Source organism: Leptosomus discolor, chromosome 4, assembly GCF_034619465.1.
Source record: "Leptosomus discolor isolate bLepDis1 chromosome 4, bLepDis1.hap2, whole genome shotgun sequence".
NCBI classification, from domain to species: domain Eukaryota; kingdom Metazoa; phylum Chordata; class Aves; order Leptosomiformes; family Leptosomidae; genus Leptosomus; species Leptosomus discolor.
In genome coordinates this window covers 79,120,450-79,142,954 of record NC_141394.1, presented here as the reverse complement: position 1 = coordinate 79,142,954, position 22,505 = coordinate 79,120,450, and the positions used below count along the sequence as shown (strand labels likewise).

At 39.2% G+C, this 22,505-nt stretch overlaps 1 protein-coding gene across 4 annotated transcripts in view; it reads left to right on the top strand.

The window, feature by feature from the left end:
* CTNNA2 (catenin alpha 2) overlaps window positions 1–22,505 on the top strand; it is a 459,358-nt gene that overhangs the window by 237,408 nt on the left and 199,445 nt on the right. The window contains exons 8-9 of one of the 4 annotated variants that reach the window (XM_086464657.1): window positions 14,553–14,565; window positions 19,251–19,266. The exons of the other annotated variants lie outside the window; for them this stretch is intronic. Coding sequence (XP_086320783.1) covers window positions 14,553–14,565; window positions 19,251–19,266 — 29 coding nt within the window. The remainder of the gene's footprint in view (window positions 1–14,552; window positions 14,566–19,250; window positions 19,267–22,505) is intronic. 4 annotated transcript variants of the gene reach the window in all.

Sequence of the window (22,505 nt, the reverse complement as noted above, 5' to 3'; positions counted from 1 at the left end):
TTTCTCCACAAAGCTCATTTTGAATGGAAGAGGTTTTAGACCTTTATTATTCCTGTCTGTATTTTCTGTTCCTGGATTCACTGGTGGCATTGTGGGCAGGCACACCCCACATCCGTGTGGTTTCATGGTGGCGGTGTCTGTGTTGTTCTCTAACCCGTTCAAAGTAGTTCCGTCTGTTGGGGTTCTTGATCATCCAAGAATGTTACAGCTGTGCTTTTAGGGACACAAGATTTCCTTCCTGAGTGAATTGCTAAAGTGTAAATGTTGTTCAAATATACTGTTGAGGTGCTGGAAGCAGTTGAATACTGAATTTCAGCTGGTTTTTTTTTGTTTGTGAAGTCCTTGCAAACTTTCACACTGTCCGTTAGTTTAGACTATACTGAGTATTTTGGTATCATAAGGAGATTTTGCTACCTCAGCAGCTCGAGATCAATTATGGACGTAAAGATGAGCCAAGATCCAAAGCAGATCCCTGTGGGATTCTGCTAACAACTTCCCATCATTGGGAAAATTGACCATCTTTGATCTTTTAACAGGGTACAAATCTATGAGGGAATTTTGCCTTGTACCAAATAATTTCTTGTAGAGCTTCTGTTAAGGAATCAATCACAAAATCCTACTGATGTGGTGGTACTGTTCAGCTGCCTTAAAAGGCTTCATTATACCTTGCTCATCTACCCTTGCGCACTTATGCGTTTGTACGCAGTAGGTGGATCTTAAAACTCTAACTTGTTAAATGTGGAGAGACAGGCAGACTAAAAAACTTATTTGTACAATCAAGTAAGAAATTTTTGATGAATGGAAGGGAAATAGAACCTAAATCTGATTAAAATAAATCAAAACTTGAGGACTACTATAAAGAAGTACCTTATTTACCCGTTTTCCTAGCAATGATTATGATAATAGGAATAGGAATACTTTTTATTTCTAGAGAACATTTATCTTGAAAATACAGCTTTTTGATAGACCTAAGATTTAGAGTGTGTTTATACTATATTCATCTCATAATCAAAGGCTTTTTGTGATCATTAAGACTTTACTCCTTTTCCTGCTTCGGTTTCATCATTTCTCTGACTCTTTTTGGCTTGCTATGAGCTATTGGAGAATCTCACCTAGACGTGTGTGAGAGACGGGATGTTCCTACTGGGATTAAGTTATTCTGCTTGAGGATGTTAATATCACTAGATTTGGAGTCAGTGAGAATTTTTCTCTGTATCAAAAATTTAACAAGGATTTTTGGGACTGAGTTGTCTCGTCTACTTTTCGGAACCTCCTTGTTCCACGTAATCCATATGGTTAAAGGGAGCCTGGACAATGGTGATGGTTGTAAACTGCCATGCTCTCTTCCTGCTGTTGGGTTTACTTGTAAGTTTTGCACTCAGAATTTAGGCTTTAACTTAGTTGTAGGGGTTTCTTCAAAGTGCTTTGTAATCCCTGAGGAAACTGTTGCAGGCTGCTTAGTGGTCCAGCTCAATTCTAAGTTTTGAGGTTCTTCTGAGAGCCCAAATTGTTTTTACGGTAATTTCTTAATAGTCTTCAGATAAGTAAATTGCTGAGAAATTAAATTATATTAACAATACTTCAGAGAAAATTGTAGCTGTAAGATCTGGCTTCTACTGTCCACCAAACATCTCTACCCTTCACAGCCATGCTAAACAGTAGTTTCTCTTGTGTTTCATTATTTTGTTTCTGTTATGTCAGTATATTAATAAAAATGTCAGTATAAGACTAAAGTACATCATTCTATTTTGTCAATGGAGAACTCCTGCCATTTAAGGGAGAGAGAGTCTGTTTTATTGTTCTGACTGGTGAAAATCATCGTATTTAAATACAAATCATGAAGATGCCAGAGTATGAAGGGTTTATAGTACATGTTTTAAGAAAAATATGTTCTCTGATTCTATTGGGATGTATCTGTTTTACCAGTAAATCCCCATCCTGTACACAGTTATAGCTCATTCGTGCTTATTTAGGTGCACGCAGCTGGTAAATCCCAGTGAAAACATCCAAACTGAGTGGGGTAAAATATTGCAACATTGTCAGACAATCTTTATTTAAAAAGGATGTAAATCGGAGGTTATTCAGCTTTCCCCCCACACACTCAACTGAGTTATTATGTTTATTAAAGTGCTTGTTTGCATTATTTCCAGACACAAGTCAAAACCCAATATTCTATACAGATAAAATATATTTGTTTATTGGGAAATGGAAGAATTTTATATTGTCTGTCTCTTGAGACAGTGTTAATATTTATTGGGTAAAAAAGACATTTTTTTTAAAGATGTCAGCAAGTATGGGACAGCTTAGGATACATTTCTCTGATGCAAGGTACAGACCATGTTCTCAGCTTTATGTACCTGATAAATGTTGTTCAGATTTTGTCAATGTCACAGGAGCCATTAGCAGATCGCTTCAAAAAGTTCAGTCATTTAAAAATGAACTGAGCTGTTCTTTATGGACATCCATTATTAAAAAGAAATATAACAGAGTTGTCATGAATGACTTTCATCTCACATCAATTCCCCATCCATGTAACTGCATTGCCTTCAAGGGAGCTGTTCCTAATCTATAACCATTATAGATTTTAAAGTCAAAAGGGCCATTCTGATTATGTGTAATCTGACCTTTGGCATAACATATGACATAAATTTCCACCTGCATTAGGTCTGATGATTAAGTCCGTGCTTCTTTGAAAGGTGATGAATAATGTATCTCACCTAACTTCCTCTCTCAAAAAAATGGTCATATAGTCTCAGCTTTCTTAAGTAAGTGAAAGAAAGGGAGGCACCTTTTAAGAAAGATTCATCCCACATGTTCAGCTACTTAAAACATAATAAATTGAGCTGCCCATGGGGGGTCTTGTCTGTTCCCACTGCCTGCTCTCTGATTTACACTGGCCTTGTGCTTTAACTAGCTCAGATTAGTTGATATCAACCCTTCCCATGCAGCTTTGATCTCTAGATTTCACTGAGCCTTGATCAGTTTCCTCTGGGTTTAGTATCCTTGCTTAAGATTTTATTGGTATTCTGAATTTGTTTAGCTCCAATAGCCAAGTATTGATTCTTGTAAATAGATCTCTCTCAGCCGTCACAGGTAGTCAGAATCTTCCTCCTACAGAGAGGGTTAAAACTGGAGATGAAACTGGATCAGAAAGACACACTATTTGCATCAAGTTTGCAAGATACCTGGGATGAGTCTATCCATATGCAACCTGTTGCTTTTGAGTCAATTAATCAAAATAAATATCCAAAATATTCCAACTGAGTACTTTAAAATGTCTCAGGAAAGCACTTGGGTTATCAGTGCCTCAATTCTACTTCTAGCTATTCACTGGAGCCATTTTTTTGTCCGTATGTGGATATATGAACGCTGTTAATCTGCCTCCCTCCAGAGATTGATTACCAAGTGTCATTACATCCAAGAAAATTGTTACAAAGTTACTGTTTTCTCTGTTCTTGCGGGATTACATTTTGGTGTAGAATTGTGGGGGTTTTTTTCCAAATCGTGTTGCATTGATGTCAATAGGAACAGGACTGCAACTTTTGGCAGCAAGTGGTCCGTAGGTGCAGTTGTCCAACATAAGACACATGCTGAAAAGAATGTGCAGAGCAGCTGTTACAACTGGGGATAAGACCAGTAAATTTGTCTTATTTACTGATTCCTGCTGGCATAATAAAATGGATCCTGCTATATCAAGGCATTTTTAGTCAATGAATCTGAAAGAGTATTTTAAAATTAATATACTTATGTTGGTTTTTTCTCTCCCACTGTATCTTGATGTTAAATTTTCTGTAACACATGGCATTGACTCCTACTGGCCTTACCCGTACAGGCATCTTGCTATGATAATGACTAACTCCCAGCCTGGTCAGTGGAAGGTGCGTTCACATTTGGGACTGTTCAGTTGTCTTAAATAGCTCTGATAAGGGATAATTCAGGCACTGAAGGTGCCTATTAGAAAAACAAGGTGTGAACTGCATAAGCCCGGTATTTTTGAGACCTCCCCTGTTTCTAGTCATTCTGCAGAAGCAGCCCCTGGGGCCAGATGACCCCTCATGTTCCTTTACTTGCTGACATTTCAGAGCCTAGGACCGAGATGCTGACGGGAGCTAGCTGACCTGTTCACCCAGCTACCCATCCTGGGAAGTTTGCAGGGCAGTGAAGGGGTAAGAAAGTTGACAAGACCAGACAGAACAGAATTCTCCTTGATTTATAGCATTTCTCTGTCTCTGTGGCCCATCAGATGATTGTTGAAAGAAAAAAAAAAAAAAACAACCTTAGCAAGGAGCAGTCTGGCAGTCTTATTAGGAGATCTGTTAAAATATAGCTCTGGATGAAAAGAGATACTGAAGCGCTACAACCTGTTTATTTCATTAATTATATTATACAAGTGCTTTTATTCATTAACCAGGAGTGAAATTTCTGCTGTCAACTGAGTGAACACAATTTCTGTGACAGCAAGGGTTTCGTACAGAAGGCAAATTAAAACCTAGATTGTTTTTATTATTTGCATTATTAGCAGTCAAGAGAAAGCGTTCCTTTTCCAAATGCTGCCAAAAATGACCTCGTTGCTTGTTTTAAATTAGAAAAATTAGCAAGATAGCCAGGAGGCAGGCTCCTGATACACTTCTGAAAGGCATTAGAGACAGTTCCCATCACCTATGGAATGAGAATTACTGAATAGTTGTTGAGCTACGACATGTTTCTATGAAAGAGCTCCATAAACTGCCTGATTAACAGATATCAGCCGCAGAAAGTCCAGCAGAATTGTTACATGGTTTAATTTAATCAGGTACTTGAATACATTACAGGATTTTCTAGTTGCTGTTTCGTTCCCCACTGCAAACGCTAAAATTGGTAAAGCAAGTTTCAGCCAGAATGTTTAAAAATGTGCTTGTTGGTTGTCAGTTTATCTTACATTTAGGCCTTTTCAGCGCTACTACCAAGTATTTCAGAGTCAGTTCTTTGCTCCCCTAGCCCCTTTGGTGGCACAGCTCGGCCACCGCTTTGCTGCGTCCAACGAGCCGTCAGATCTGGCCGCAGCAGGCAGAGCTTCAGCCCCTTTTCAGCCCTCCCGCATGCTCCTGCCGGAGCCTTTGAGCCGCCTCGGCTCAGCCAGCAGGAGTTTATCTTATTAACGAGGCCAGGCAAGTAGCAATGACCTTATTACTGGATGTTCGTGCTGTATAATATCCTTGTTAAATACATAGATAGCGACGAATCTCTCAAGGGACTGGATCACAGCTTTATGAACGTCCTTCCGTGTCGCCCATGGATTCGCGTCAGCGCTGCGTTTTGCAGTCAGAGTCGCTAAGAACAGTTTGTGTCGGGAGGTACCGGTAAAGAAAGTCTTTTGTGAAGGTAGAAAGAGAACAGGGTGTCTTCGGGTGTTCAGTGCTCTGTGAAGTTGTTTAATGTAACTGCTTTAATACCCTGCTTTATGTCTGTTCACGGACCACGGCGAGGCAACGCTACCTACAGGTCATTTGTTAATTGAAGTTTCAAAGTGTTCAGCTGATAGATGTTTTCTGGCAGTGGGTATATTGGAAATAACGTATTTTATTTGGGGGACGTGAGTGAAACTTCAGCGTCATGTGAACGTAATTCTACTGCTGCCCTTCACGCTGAGCCGGCAGGCTGCTCAGAGAGGGGAATGATGCAGGATAAAGAAAACCACAAGAGAAACTTTCGTTGTTTTTTTTTTTTTTTTAACTTAATAAGAAATGTCTGTACACTCAGAAAGCCAGTCCCAGCTACTTTATATCTTTTAATGAAGAATTATATTTAATCAGCATCGCCTCTGACTTCAAATTGGGTTGTACATAAGGCGTTCAGTTCTTCTCTAGGAGATGTTAGTTCTTTTCACAGTAAATGAGAACTCCTAATGACACCAATTAAGAGATATGAAGGCCTTGTTCTGCTCTTTATGGTCTGATAGGTCAGTTAAAATGAGACAACAAAACATATGGCGCAGACAGGAACAATTTGGGCTCTTTGTGGAGAGATGAATGTCCGTGACTTAACTAGCAGAAAGAAGAATGAGCTTGCACAGCCTACCCAATTACAGTCTTTCCAAATGAAATAATTTGGAAACTTTGCAAATGTTCCCGTGTATTTATGTACAAAGATAAAATGGGCGTTTTCATGTTAGCAGGCGTGCAGCGATCTAGAATCTCTTTGTGTAACTTGTAACCTTTCCTGGACCCAATCTGCCATTATCTAGCTATCATTATGCAGACTAAACCCCCTGAGTAATGGCTGTTTGGACTATTTATGTGACCGAAGCTGGCAGGACTTTGAGGAGGATCGTTTCAGTGCTGACAGAGTAGTCTCTTCAGTGCAAGGCAGAAATTTTGCAGTTTTGCCCCTGCTGTTGGGTATGGAAATGAGAAATCAGAAGCTCCATTAGATTCCTGCTGTAATTACACACCTGGGGTTTAAGCTTTTACAGACATTAATATTTTTTAATTACAAAAATAACCATTACTCTTCTTTCTCCCTTTTTGTTAGCCTGTTGCTCTAGGTCTTTACTGAAGTCTCACCCTTAGTATCAATGAAGGATTTGGGTTCAAAAAAGAAGGGAGTGTAAATAATTTTTACATCTTGATAATTACATCGGTAGGCAGTGTACAATGTGTCTGGAAAATCAACCACGAGCGGGTCTTCACCATGCAAGATTAATGTCTCAGCTTGATATAATACTCTGTTCTGATAAAGCTCCATCTTTTATGTTCCATGTTAGAAAAGCCCATCACCCAGTTTGTGGCCTTGGCGTTGCTTGTTAAAATATCGTAGCATCCAGTTGACCTGAGGGTTTGTGGAAACATTTCTTCATTAAAACTGTTTTTCAAGTTGTATTTTTTCATCCATTTTACAACCAATCTCTAGTATTTAGTGATAGACATGTTTTCTCTGAATGTACAACTTCATACCAAAATTACATAGTCTCACTCATGAATATGATCATCATTAATCACAGAATGGTTTGGGTTGGAAGGGACCTTAAAGATTCGTCTAGTTCCAACCCCCCTGCCGTGGGCAGGGACACCTCCCACCAGACCAGGTCGCTCCCAGCCCCATCCAGCCTGGCCTTGAGCCCTGCCAGGGAGGGGGCAGCCCCAGCTGCTCTGGGCAACCTGTGCCAGGGCCTCACCAGCCTTGTAGTGAAGAATTTCTTCCTTATATTGAAACTAAATCTCCCCTCTTTAAGTTTAAAGCTGTTACCCCTCGTCCTGTCACCACACACCCTGATCCAGAGTCCCTCCCCACCTCTCCTGCAGCCCCTTTCAGCACTGGAAGCCGCTCTAAGGTCTCCCCGGAGCCTTCTCCTCTCCAGGCTGAACACCCCCAACTCTCTCAGCCTGTCCTCACAGGGGAGCTGCTCCAGCCCCTGAGCATCTTCGTGGCCTCCTCTGGACTTGCTCCAACAGGTCCATGTCTTTGTTACGGTGGGGGCCCGAGAGCTGGATACAGCACTTTAGGTGGGGTCTCACCAGAGCAGAGTAGAGGAGCAGAATCTCCTCCCTCAACCTGCTGGCCACACGGCTTGTGAGGCAGCTCAGGGTGCAGTTGGCTTTCTGGGCCGTGAGTGCACATTTCTGGGTCATTGCGTACTTGAGGGGCAGGGCATGAAAAGCCAAGCTGCAAATAGAATAAGTCTTTCCTTCCACTTTCATCTGGAAGCATTAGACTTATCTTTTAATTTGAATTTTCACCAGTTTGCTCGAATTCGTTACAGATTCCTACATGCCCTTGCAGTCTCTTTGGAGACTGTCTGTGGTCTTCACATGTCTAATTTCCAAATGTCTCTTGAAGATCAGAGGGAAGCACTTGTATTTTGTGGGTTTTGCCTGGGAAATGGCAAGATATTGAGTAAGTTTGGATGTTTCTGGTTAATGCTAATAGTGAATTGATTGAGTGGGAAGAGGGAGAATAGTACAAGACCAGCTGCTAATTAAGAAGGGGGTTCCCCATCCTGAGGGTTTTGTGCAGGTCTATTGTGAGTAAAAAATGTGGCTTTTAGGACTCACTTGGCTGCTTCTACTGAAATCACAGGTGGCAGTGTTACTGTGTTCAAAGGCAAGTGCTTTCAACAGCCCAACTACTGCATCTTCTGTAAAGCTCTAATTTTATGGAAGTAAGACAAATAAATGTACATGGGAGGTGTGTGGGGGGGAAGCTTTCTATAATACTGGGAATTTAAGATGATTCCGATACTGGGTATCCATGGGCTATATAAAGCCTTTTGCTAAGCGACTATTGAAGAAGCAATTTGGAAACTTATTTGCGTATTTAGCATATGAAATTTGAAGCAAAAATAGATAGTCTGTCACTCTATTATTTGTTCAACATACCAATATTTTGCGGTCATTCTTAATACAAAGACTGAAATGAAGGAAGTTGTTGCTAGAAAAAGGTAAAGAGAAACTGTAGGAATAGAGATACAATAGAGACCCATATAGGAATCGACCCAGGCAGCACCATCTTTGTTAATAATAAAGGAAAAATTTTCCATTGAGTTAAACATTGATTACATGGATGAAGTTACAAAAAATAAGAAATGAATTCTTTACAGAGATAGCTTTCTTCTGGTGGTTTTGTTTGTTTGGTTTTTTTTACCCCTGTTACTTTGTGTTAGTTTGCTGAATATGAGTCCCAGAAGTCACCTTGAAATCAGAAACTTTGGAGAAGTTTGCAGTTTGGCTCTTTTATGAAAAATACAGCTATGGATTATGTGGTCGTAATAAATTGTACTGATCCAAGAGTGTGACAGCAGATATGCTCATGTAACGGCAGCGGAGACAGGTCTTGCCTTCTCCTGCCTGCACTAACCTGACCTGGTGGGGACCGTATGTGTTGTAGCAGCTGATGTGACAGTATTTAGATTTACGCCATTTCCCATTGACACGACTGGTCCATCTCATCCAGTGGCAGGGAAAATTCTGCTTAATTATGTCAAATATTTTCTGTCTTTGTTATCTGGGCTTCTTCAGTCTTTACCAATACTCCCATTTCAGCCTGAAGATTTTATGTTTGCATTTTGCCTGTAATACTATTTTTTTTAATTTTTGATTTTATTTCCTTTTTTTTTTTCTTTTCTCTTTTTAAGGTCCTACTGCCTGTGTAAAGCAGAAATCAAGGTACCTCCTAGCTTAACCATACAGTGTATGCCATGCATTAAAGCAATATGTAAGTTAGAGGAGTAAATTAGTAACAAGAGTTATATTGACTATTAAATCCTGCAAACCCAGTGTCCACTGTGCAGCATGAACTCTGTGCAAAAGAAGATAACTATTAATTTTGCAGAATTTAAAATCAACAATTTAAAAACTGTAGCCTATGGGCCTAGGATTGTAAACATGTTATAATATTGCTATGACATGTTTCTTAGTAGCATAGTATATTTAAATACATGTTATAATATAGGGTTGTATATTAAAATATAAAGAAATGTGTTAAAATTAAGATATATTAGAACCCCACTACACACACATCAGTTTTTAACGAATAATGCAATGAGAAAGACTGAAAGTTATTCTTGATTAGTACTACATTATAGTGTGTTGTTTTGTTGAGGTAGAAAATTCTTGAAATATTTTTAGATAGTGAAGTGTTTAAGTGTAATAAACTGAAAAGTGAAATCAAATTAAATTTGTGATATGCATTCATTTTCATGGCCTATGTCAACAGTGTGAATAAAAAATTAGTATCTTAGTTGCTTCAGAAAACCTTTTTTTTCTTTAGCCTCTTCCAACAGGAATTGTATCCTATAACTTTGATAAATGGAGAAATGTCCACCGTAAAAATAGTTGGCCAGCTACTACTCCCAACTGAGAAGTCATTTCAGAAACTTTAATATTTTAATGGTTATTTATCTTTTCTGAATTAACCTAAATTAATTGATTATCATATTATCATATGTTCTTGGGCCAGAATTGCCTTCTAGTTTGACTCAGTCTTTGCTGCTCCTTTCTTCTAGAGGTCTTGGCTGTTCATAATACTATGTCCTTTATTTGCTCTTCTAAACACAGCAAGTTCCTCGGGGCCCCATTCCTTGCCTAGACAGCCCCGTGCTTCTGAGGGCTCTGACAGCAATTTTCTCTCACTTCTTACATAGGTTTGTAGGTCTTGAACAGGAGTGGTAGAATTTTTTAGCATGTTTCAGTATCAGTGCTTCACACAGCAATAATGAGACCTTTCTATACTGGCTGATACATGGACTCCATCATACATCTGAAAACCATATTTATCTTGCTGGTTTCAGATATCAGGTGAACATTTTACTTGCGTTAATTATGACCAGATTTAGATTCAAATCATACCCAGAGGGCTGTAAACATGTAGAAATTCAGAAAACTAAATGTAAATAGTTTAATGTGTCTGGACTAATGTGGGGTTTGCACTAGCTACCCTGTTCCAGCTACTTAGCGGATGAATATCAGCCTCTCAGCAACGCGGTGTAGATGATGCTGTCAGTACATGCAGAAATATACATTCAATTATAAACTCTCAGCAGCATCCAGGGCAGTATTATTACAAGACTGAAATAATTTCTAGCTGTAGCTCAGAAATGGTGTGTTCATCCAGAAATAGCACTGTTCGGGCATAAGGAATGTTGCATAAAAAGGCATGGAACAGGTTTTGTTTTCCTTTGGAGTTACTTTGGATATATTTTCTGAGAACGTGTCAGCTTTCCATACCTTCAAGACAGTACATTTTCTTACAAAATAAGCTTCATTAAAAGGTGTAACGGTGGTTGTAAATAATAAGACGTGTGCATAAGTAATATATAGAATGGGAATTTGTAGATATATCCCGATAATTTAAGACAAGCAATGACTAATATATAAAAATATTAATACGAGCCATCTTAGGCACCAGCGCTTTCATAGTCCCTGTAGAAATGCAGTGGTAGATGACACCTAGTGGAGTTTAGCATTAACTGCAGGAGTGTACCTAAGCCTACAAAACTTCATGATTGGAGTTAAAATGAAAAAATATTCCTGGAGCTGTTGAACCTGACTGTTCCTCTTGTTCTAGTTACAGATAGGAGATTTTTGTTTCATTACCAAATTCTTCATCCTCTTAAAAAATGATAGTCACTGTGCGACTGTAACAAGAGGGAGCAAAAAACCTTTTACAGTCTCTATACTTTTTCACTCAAAATTTATTTTATACATCTTGAGGTTGCAGGATTTAGAATTATAAATACACTATTTTTTGCTACTTTTAATGCTAAAAAATAAGTTTATCTTTACGTGAGAATTATTATACCAAATTATAATCTCGAAAAAAAAGAAAAGCATTTCTTCCTGACAAAGTACTCTATCTGTTGTATTTAGCTGTTACCATGATCTTTCTCAAGGTGCAGTGTCATTACACAAAATGATAGCAAATTAATTGGGTTTCACCTCACCAAGCAACAGGGTTATTCTTCAGTCTGAGGAGACATTTTTTAGGGGTTCTTTTGAGTCATGCATTTATTGGGAACCCTGAGCGTTGTTTTACTGGTGTGTCAAAACACCTTGGAAGAAAAGTATGGAATATGTTCTCCATCTTTCTGTAGACAGGTCAGGGTTAAGGAAATAGATGTCTAATAGTCAAACTTGGTTCTCTAATAAAAATACAGTTCAGTTCTTAATCTTACTGAAGAAAATCAAAATAATGAATTGCTAAATCCACCATTTGCATCATCAGATGCTCACCAGCATGTATGTACTTGGCCAGCTTAGGTGGATACATACTGCTTTCTGTTGAGAAGATGATTTGGGTTCTTGTTGGAGATTATACTCTTTTGGGATGTTATTCCAATTTTTTTTTTTTAATTTAGTGTAGGTCTAATTCATGTCTCTTGTACTCACTTGTTCATGGGCCACATTGAAGAATTTGTCAAAAACTTAGGTTTCGGGTCTGATCATCAAGTGAACTGGTATGTGCAGAAAGTTTTGAGCAGGTTTATGCCAGAAAGTTTTGTGTTGATTTTGTAATGCCTCTGTTTCTTAACAGGAAAAAGATGGGATCACAGTCACCTCAGTCAGCGTATAGAGTTATAATACATCCAAGGATATTTGTGGGGATGGTGGTGGATCAGGAAAATTTGTCCCAGCAAGAGGCAGCTGACACCTTACTGTGTCTTTTGTACCTTTTATATCTCTGGAGAAACTTCATTTAATAACCCATCTCCCCTGAAAGCACTGGTGGTTGATGTTCCTCCATGGCAGATGTGCTAAATTGGCTAGAGTCCATTTTGATCTCTCATTTACTGGTTCTGATGATGGAGTCTTGACCTCCCAGCAGATGGGAGTTGCAAAGCAGTTCTGCTTACTGCTAACAGGATCTGTGGGCCAATCTGTGCCTGAGCACGTGGCTTTTGTATCCAGTGGAGTCGCACAGGGGGACTGTGGGGTGCTGAAGTCAGAATAACTCTTGGAATTATTAACTAAACACATACATGTACACCACAGCAAAATGATGACTACAGTAGTCTCTGCTTTGCAATGGTCTTACCATGTCTCCTTCTAGAGACTATGTTCAGTACAAACGTGAGCTTCCAAAATTGCTTGAAACCATTTAGATCAGTAGACGACTCAAGAGAGCAGCCCAAGCTGCCATGCTTTATCTTCTGATTATGGGGTGATTATAGATGTGCTGCAAGTTTGAGATAGAGAATTTTAACAAGAATATTGAATCACTTTGCAAACAGTAAATGTGGCAGTTGGAAGGTGGTGGTGTTTGCACATCTGTATCTTCTCAACTTTCATGAAACGATTTGAAATGCATGCTCAGAAAATAAAAAAGTCATTCTGATGCAGTAGAAGGGAAAGAATTTAATATATCCAGTGAGTGGCATTCATTATAGTGTGCTTAATTTACTCTATAGGAACTTCTGTCATTTAATAAAATGCAAACCACAAATTGTTAGATACTCAAGAGTAAACCCCATTGACACACAGGCGGAGTGTATCCCGAGGCAGCTATGGTGACTAGAACTGCCATGCCCCGTGGTGCCACTCACTGCATGGCGTGTACTCTTGTGCCGTGCAGTGCACTCGTGGCCATACGCGATGTCCATCCCCAAGGAACATGTGTGGCTGTGCTGGTACACCAGAGAGCCGGGTTTGTACTCATTTTGGATTGGTGACACACGGCCACATCACAGATGTAGATTGTTCAGGCTCCAGGTTAACATACTGCTGGGTGTGAATGCAGAGCAGATGGGCTGCTTTGGGATAATAATACACTTGGACACCCACAGAGGCAGCTGATTTTACATTCAGAGGCACGGAAGTTGCATTGCACAAAGCATTCGTGGAGAGCATCGAGGGGTAGTCGTGTTATGTTCGACACCTAACTTGGGAAGACTTGGGAACACTGTGGCAGACAATAATTCAATTTCTGCTCTGAATGGCCGCCTGATAGCACCTACCTTTCTCCATTAACTGTATGAGGAACCCAAGCTATGTTATATGCCTTAAGTTAGTTGGCAAATAGCCATTTATATCTTCCATGCGAGGGTTTGGTAGTGCCAACCGTATGTAGTTAGCGCTGAAGAAAGATGATAGGACTTTTAAAGTCCTCCTGGTGAACAATTTCTCCAACTGCCTGCTTACCCCATCTCTCCTGAAGATGAGGCAGCCGTGAATGTTGTCTTCATTACGGCATGTCTGACTTGGAAGTTGCCACATGCTGAAAGCAGTTGTATATACTGCACTGGCATACAAACCTCTTGATTTCTGTGCCGTTTTTGCATTTGCATGGGTGCATGGGTGTGTGCCACGCACCCAGCTGAAGCAGGAGTGAGTTTGGTGTTTGACATCAGATGGAGAAGCAGCCTCATTGTCCCAGGCACTGAGTCCATAAGGCAAAATCTAAAATTAGGGGTTTGCATTCAATCCTCACAATTCTTCCCAACTTCAATAATGTCATATTCTTGAGGTTTTTATGTGGTCTGAATGTCACGTTACCTGATGGGAGACACTGCTGTCAGAGTTTCCAAGATTTGGCTCTGCAAACCCGTTTGCAGACCCTGTCCTGGCTGGGCAGAGATGCAGGCAAGCTCACCCCGCTGGCCCTAAAACCCAAATAACTTAAATTCCAGGTTCACCCGATACGCTGACTCAGCTGCCACCACCACAAGTAAACCGGAGCCCAACAGTGAGATCCGTGTTTATTTAGTGTGTGCTAAGGACAGACTTTCCTGGAGTCAGTGCTTCAGGGCTTAATGCGTAGTGAGTATACGTGGAAGAAAAAGTTGTAGATTCTGCCTTGTCCACCAGCTCACAAAAGCCTTGATATTAAAGGAATGACTGGAAAGCAAGTTTCCTGTGCTGGTGCCAACCGTGATGCCTAGAGTGAAAATAAATTAAAGACCTTTTTTTTACAGTGGAAAAGACTTTCAAAAATGAGTCTTAAAGCAGCCCACGTAACACGAAGAGCTTAAATACTTTGTTGACCAAATTCATGTTCAGAGTCTGTTGCAAAAGCTAGGAAGGGCTTGCATCGATTTACCTTTCCCACGTAATATCCTTTCAGTCACACATCTTTAGGCAGAGATGGCTGTTGGGTGTTAATATTAAGTTGCTGATCCTTATTTACTTTTGTTTGATACAAGTGAGATAACAACCCAATTGCGATCTTCTGTAAAATCCATAGTGTTTAGCAGTGTAACGCTTGCTATGGTATTCAGGTAATACGAGTGGCAATTTTGGCATGTGCTCCACATTTTGTAAAATAAACTGTGGACTTTAAGGTTAAATCTAGCTGCTGTCTTTGGAAGCTGGCTGTTACTGGTGGCCAGGCTGGTTTCTGTGCTCTTCATCCCTTTTCCCATGCGATACAGGGTTTTGGAGCATGCGCTGCGGGAATCCCACTAGATGGAGCAGGGTGGCAACAGTGCTGTATAGGTTGGGACATAAGGGCAAAGCCGCATGATTATCTGCCAGGGGAAAGGAAAGTGAGAGGAGAGAATGGAATGAGAGGCAGAAGAGTGAAAAATGGTATATGTGAAGAAGCAAAGAACAGAGTTGAGAAAGACAATTTTTAAAAAAGCAAAACAGAGGAAACCTGCATGGGAGATGTGCAACAGTGATACAGAAAAACTGTATGAAAACAGATGTTGGATCTTATTTTTAAGCCCCAAGTGTATTTTTTTTTCTTTAATCTATATTTTCCTACATTTCTGCTTTCTCCATCTTTCATCATAACTGGAAATAAAAAATGAGAATTTCTTTTTATAGATGAAATTGTATTTTTGTCTTGAGAGTCTTACTTGAAGCTGAAGTATCCTCAGGAATGCATTAAGTCAGGAGTGTTTTGTAGACATGGTTTTCATTGTTTAATTTCAGTAGGGAAGATTTAACTTCACTTGAATAGCCCATGTATTCTTCTTAAACTACCTCACCAAGTGGCTGAGCTCCACTTTTATTGCTCTGATTTTTTGTTTTATTTTCTTGTTGATGCAAGGAAAACTAAAGCGTACAGTTGTGATTTTTCCATTGCTGCAGTTAAATATTGTTGAAAAGAAATATTATTTCACTACTTGTAATATGAACCCTAAGTGTAAAGCTACAGCTTGATAGTCAGATAGTGAAAGTAGCCAACTGCATTACAGAGTTTGCCTTCTTGATCATTTTGGGGTATTAGGAAAATGTCAGGGGAAAATAAAATCTGATGCAGTAAATCAGGTTTACTGCTGAATGATCAATATGAAATTAAAGTAGGATAAATCAGCAGAAAGTTGTAACTGAATGGTATTTTTAATGGAAGTTTTCAAGACATGCTTTCAACTTATAAATGCAGAACAATTTAGCCTATCTTCCTCCAGCAATAAAGTACCTACTATTGCAATAAGAAGTAGATCAAAATCTATAAAAAACAGTAAGACTCTTCTCAGACATAGGTAGCATTTTGATCAGACCATACGGTTCTGAGATTGCGTCCTTTATAGCATCATACTAATGAAGTCAGTTTCAGGAAAGTTCTAGATGATTCTAATTTCTGCAACTGCAGATACATGTTTTAATAAAAGAGCAGCTGGGGCCATGCTGGTAATCCACTCTGGTTTACGCAAGAATTTCCTTAGGGGAGAGCTTCACATTACTCTTTCTCTGGTAAAAAAATGTGATTCAGGAATTTCAGTTATCCTCAATTGCTCATTTTCACTGCCACACTGCGCAAAGCTGCCCTCCCGTTGCACTTCTTAGTGAAATTATTGATGGGACTGCATTAAAAAGACAGCCACATTGAAAAAACAAGGGTCGCCCCAAAAGAGAGATTATTTCTGAATCCAGATATTCTAAAGATAAATGTATTTGTGAATCCCTGCTTCCAAACGTTCTCTGTGCAAACTTTTTACATCTTTTGAATTATGCATTTACACTGATCTCTCTTAAAGCTGGAGCAATGGTCAGGTGTAGGAGATGAATGTTTGGAGGAGACAAAGGAGTCATGAAGGCAAGCTTCAGTTGCAGAGTCTCTGGCAGTGCCCCCTTATGAAGTAAGAGGTTTTATTGTACTGGTGCAGAGGCTCTTACCTGAAGCAAGCTAAACCAAGCGATCACTGTCTGGTGAATCCCAAAACGTGGGGGAAAATGTGATCAACAAGCGAACAAATTCCCTAAGTACTGCTATCAGAGTCACTGGGCATGCCACCAAAATAAAAGCACTGAGTGTGTAGAGGCAACAAAAATGACAAGTTCAGAATTAAGAAAATAGGATGACAAATTATAGAGGCACTAAGGTGAGGATTTATACGTGTTTTGATGACTCTTGCCCTCAATGGGTTGGGATCATTGTTCACGAGCTCTCTACATTTTCTTTGCATTGAATAAAAAAGGGAAAGAATAGACACTGCAGTGTTAGAACTGTGGTATCTGGGAATGCCTTGAAACTGTTAACAAACCTCTGATTAGAAGCAGGAGGGATCATGGGAATTGTGACTCGTTTGCTGAGAAAAGCAGATCTGAGCAAATGAAATGCCTCCAAACAGCAAGGACAGAGCGCTATACATGGAATCTGAGTACAGGCTGACTTCATCTCATCCACAAAGTAACAAAAGGTGTTGGTGGCAAAAGAAAATAAGTAAGCCAGATCTCAATACAAAAGAAAGCAAGCCAAGAAAATACAGAGCAAAATTGGGCAGTGCTGTGCAGATTTCAGAGATGATACCCAGCACCGAGACAGACCGGACAACCCAGATTCTGCTTCCCGTTTAGTTGTCCATTGCACAGTGAGATGTGCAATCACAGAATAATTAGGTTGGAAGGAATCCATGAAGGTCTCTGGTCTGAGCCACTGCCATCGGGTTGCTCAAGGTCTTATCTGGGCAAGTGTTGAGTATCCTCAAGGGTGGGAATTCCAGAATAACAGGGAAAGAGCAATGCCAGGATAACAGAAATATAGAAAGTAGAAGCGATGAAAGGAAGACAGAAGCTACTGAGAGATAATGAGGTTGTTGGCAGCCTAATACAGCAAAGGAGACAAGGAACTGAGATGGACAATGAGTCGATAGTTCAGCCCTCAAAAAGTCACATACGTTGGGAAAGACGGCAGCTGAGGCTGTGAGGAGTCAGAAGCCGTAGGCAGCAACTATAGACCTAGGACAGCAGAGCAGGTGTAAGTATAGAACTATAGAAGTACGGTGGTAGAAGAGGGGCCAATATTAAAGCCAGGCAGGTATAGAAAAACTTGGTGCAAGAAGGTCGAATAAAACTAGACACAAGCAATTCAGAGACCTTCTAGGCCGCTGTCTGGTGGAGAAAAATCATCAATGCGAAGCCAAGTCTTATCCAACCATGAAAAAATAAACCAGAATTAATTCTGTGCACTTGAAAGCAAAGAAATTAAGATATGATAGCAGTCAGTACCATGTCTTTGTGCTGAGCTCTGTACCAATAACCCTGTGCCCTTGCAGGTCAGGAAATGTGTATGTGAAAGGAATATTAATAGTGCAGAGGGATAAAATAGGGTGCAGTGGCATGCATAGAGCTAAGAGGAAGGAACATGGGTTGCAAGTGACTAGGATATGAAAAAGTGACAAGAAAAAAATAATATATATATAGACACACACACACTGGGGTGCATATAATTGCAATTTAGCTGTAGATACAGCATTTCAGTATATACTGTGTTATATACTTACAGCACGTATGCCCGTGTTTATGTCGGTAATGAACCAGTCTAGTTGTACAATCAAGAAATTACTTAGTGCAAGGTCTATAGTGGCTTAAATTATCAATAATACGTATTTTAGAGTAAAGTTAGAAAGAGGAAATGTGCAGTTTATTGCTATCAAATGTAAATTTTGCTTCTGTCCTGTGAAGCTGATACTGGCTTGCTGGGAAATGGCAAAAGTGTCTACTGTCTATTGAAGCAACACAAAGTTCATAGCCAACGTTTTCACTTTTTCATCAGGAGCAAATGTTTTCAGTGCCTTTCTTTTTATTTCTTTTCGCCTTTTTTTCTTTTGTCTTTTTTTTTTTTTTTTTTGAGTTTCCAGTTTCAGACAACTTCAGTCAAGTCATTTGGGACCATTGAGGTGCTCTGCATTTCTAGCAATCAGAGGCAGCTTACCTTAAACTTTACAATCAACATCGGAAGCTTTTTGGTATTCATATATTCCTTCGGGCCTGTGTTTGCTCGGGCAAAGGCGCAGAGGAGTCAGCAGCAGGACGTGGCGTTTCTGCCTGTCAGTTTGCTCCTCTAGGATTTTACCGAAAGGAGAATTATGTCAGTCAGCGGAGTCTCGCTGTATCCTACAACTTCGATAGGTGGCAATTCAAGCACACTCCAGCTCCTGTGAAGAGTGCAGAGTAAGAACGGACCTCTTGCTCTGAGAAGCACAGAGTAAGAGCGAACCCAGATTACTATCACCAGTACGTATCCAACCTATTTTCTATTTGGCGTGTATTTGGGTATATGGCCAATCTGTCTTTCTTTTTTAATTTATTGTAATAGGCCTAAAACAAATGGAAAATTAAAATCCGAACAAAAGATATTCTACACCATTGAAAAATATTTTCTTCCTGACTTTCTGTTGTGAATTTGTTATCTGAGAAGATTGTTTAGGTTTCAAAAACTGTCACACTCCATACAAAGAATAGCTTAGGCCGGCTCCTTCCTTTAGCTCAGTGTGAATGTTATGCACAAGGTAGCTGACGCAGAGTTATGATATTAACAGCATCCTTTAACTTGTTGCACTTAATTTACCTCATCAACATTTTTATTACGTTTTGTTACTGTTGCATATTGAGAAAACGTAGTTGTAAAGTCAACCACTTCAGGCTAAGAACCTATATATGGCTCAGGGATGTCAACGTGCTTTCATTGTTGCATTAAACTGGATTAAAGAGTTAAGCTTTCCAGCTGCTCTAGTACCTACCCAGTTGGCAAAGGTATGGAATTAATCTACAACTCGGGGTTTTCCAGTTTTCAAGATCACATTTCTACAGTCTGACCAAACTATATGCTAGAAAGAAAAATGGCGTGTTGACCACGGGGCTGGTATTTGATTTCAAGCCTTGATGCACCAATACTTCAGTAGGAAATGGTCATGATAGGATGACAGCTTGCAATCTATCCTCAGACAGCATGAAGGTTGTAAATTACCATACCTGGTGTTTACCATTGTTTCTTACTGGTAATAGGTGGAAAAATTTTGTGTGTGTTTATGGTATTTTATTGCCTGAGTTACTGAAGGTCACGGATAGGAAAAAGTTGGGGTTTTCTGCAGTTATGTTATAGATTTTAATGAGGTTTTTTTAAAGTGTGTTGGCTTAATATATATGATTCTGATAAGTATGTTATATTATTATCCAAACTTTTAGAATTCCAGAAATTTAGAGGATCAAATTCTTCTGGAGTTCTCGTCGATGCTTTCAGTATTATTTTTTTTCTAATGCTATCTGGGTGTAAGAAGCGTGTAATTTCACTTTAACTTCTGTTCAGTGGCAAAGAACTGCAGGTCATGGCATTTGTTTCAAAATCTCTTTTCATTTTCAGAATGGTCTTTGTATCTTACGGACAAAATGTCACGACTTTTTAATGATGATAGAAAATATATAGGATACCAAAAAAATACATTTTTTCCATAGAGTTCCTAACAGTCTGTGACTTTACAGCAGGAAGCTCAGTTTAGCCTTTAAAACTGAGTTTATTTGAAATAAGTGATCAAACCAGTTTCTTAGATTAGTAATCTCAGATTATTTAATGTATAAATAGTTTCCTCGAAATAAATAACTAAAAAATCGCATTCACTTTGGATACCTATTTATTACTAAAAGGACATTGTAGAATATAACTTTGTTATGGAGCTTCTGAAGCGAAAATGCATGTCAAGCTACTTTAAATAAAAAAACAAAACAAAACTGTGAATCTTTGCAGAAATTTACTAATGAATTTTCTTTTTGAATCTTCTGACTGACTAGGAGGTATTAACTCTCTTTTTAATTCAATTATATTCTTCTCCATTCAATCAATGCTGATAGGTTAATTTCTTTTCAGCTATTATTATTACTTATTTGATAATAAAATAAAACCACCAGGAGGCAGTTTGAGATGAAATATCATGGTGCAGCGAGCAAGAGGCAGAGTCAGGGTATGAGACAGCGTCTGCCGTGAAGCATTTAACAGTTATGCCAGTTAAGTCAGTGTGGGTAAAAAATGCCTTCCTTGCAAATAAAACAGCTAAAATTAGTGTTTAGCTTGGTTAGCTTGCTTGATTTTCAGTTATTCCTTTTTTTGCACATTTGAAGCAGCTCCTGGAAAATGTTTATCTGGAATTAAGGGGTGAGAAAAGAGCCACCAAAGACTGAGGGATAGGGAGAGTGGAAAAGAAAACCGTAGGCGAAGGGAGGGCGAGAGTTAAGTACCTGTGCGTCTGGTTCAGCAACGCTCCATCTTCATCAGCACGTTTAGGGATGGTCTCTGTGGTATGCACCAGTAGACTATTGGGAATGTGGTTGTCAGACCAGACACTTGATATTGAATTTTCTGTTCTACTAATTGTTTGTTGTGCTGTTTAGCCTAAACATGGCTACTAATGTCTCCGCTTTATTGAGGCTTAGTTAAACAGTTTGGAAAGCTCTCCGAGTAGGGGCTGTGGGCTGCCCTCTGTAACCTGCAGTACAGTCCTTACATTTTTACAATTCTTGTTAAGAATGACGTTGGTATCACTCAGGTGTCACTTCCATGTCTGAGCATCTTTCTCAGCAGCCTTCAGAAGCAGCATCCAGGTTTAATTTTCCCTAAATCACAGTTTATTCATACAGAGGAGACATATTTCTCCAAGGGTTGCATCCGCAGCTGGTTATCACTGCTATGCTTAGAATTAGACTTTTGCTCATCCTAAATCAATTATTTCTAACAGGTGCAAAGCCATAATCCCTTTGGTACCTGGCATCAAGCAGAGTTGAATGGAAAAGAGGTAGATTGGAGGAGTGTTAAGAGTCTTTTAAATAAATTAAATCAAATTCTGTTTTGGTTACCCGTAATCTCAGTTCAGGTACCATCTGAAAGCTTTTTCTTTTTAAAATTAAAATGTCTAGATTGCAAAATGCATACAACTTACTGAAAAAAAAAAAAAAAAAGAGAAAAGGAAGTTTTGTCCATTATTCTGTAGCGTTGTACTTGTTCAGTTCTCTAGTCTGATTTTCCCAGAATTTCCTCCTACTGTGCTCTTCTCCCTGTCTTCCCAGAACGCACATTTTCAGACTTGAGGAAAGAATATAGGAGAAGAAAAACTCGCCTCTCTGCATGATTTGCTGTCCCAACATCTCAGCCACAAAAGATCTCAGCCTTGATGGTCTGGAATAGGACCATTATTAAAAGGATCCAAGAAGAGCTTGCTGTTTGATTAATCTAATAGTTAAGCATTTCAGTTATTTAGGTTTAGATTAATATTAATAGTGTGTTATTTCTAATAATGAAAATAATCTTTTTTAATCAAATCATAATTTCATACGTTACTCTGTGGGTTTTAGTTACGCCTTTCATTTGCCTGGTGCCTTTGTTGTTTCATCTACGTGTATATACACATCTCTGTGTGTGTTTGTGTGTCTATATACCAGAACAAATTGCTAAAAATGAGAGTAAAAAGCCATTTCTTACACTGTGAAGCTTTCTTGTGGAATGGAAAAGGTATTTTGAAATACCAACCCATGCTACTCTCATAAGACAGAGTAATGGAGGGATGTGGGAAACGCAGACTTTGCTGTAGCAGAATTGATAAAGGAATTTTAACCTGATAATCAAAACAATTACCAGGACCCTAAGAATGGGGAATTAGTGTCTCCCATTGCAACTTTCACTCTGTATACGGAATTAAAGATTCATTAGTCTACACAGAGAGGAATTATTTATTCTGCCCTTTGTCTGTCTGAATGATTTTGTGTCGGTCTTCCTCCTTCCAGATAGTGCGTTGAGGAGAGTGAAGAAAAGTCTTGACAAAATTGTCAAATACTGATGAATCAGGATTCTCTATTTTTAAAAAAAAAAAAAAAGTTAAAAAA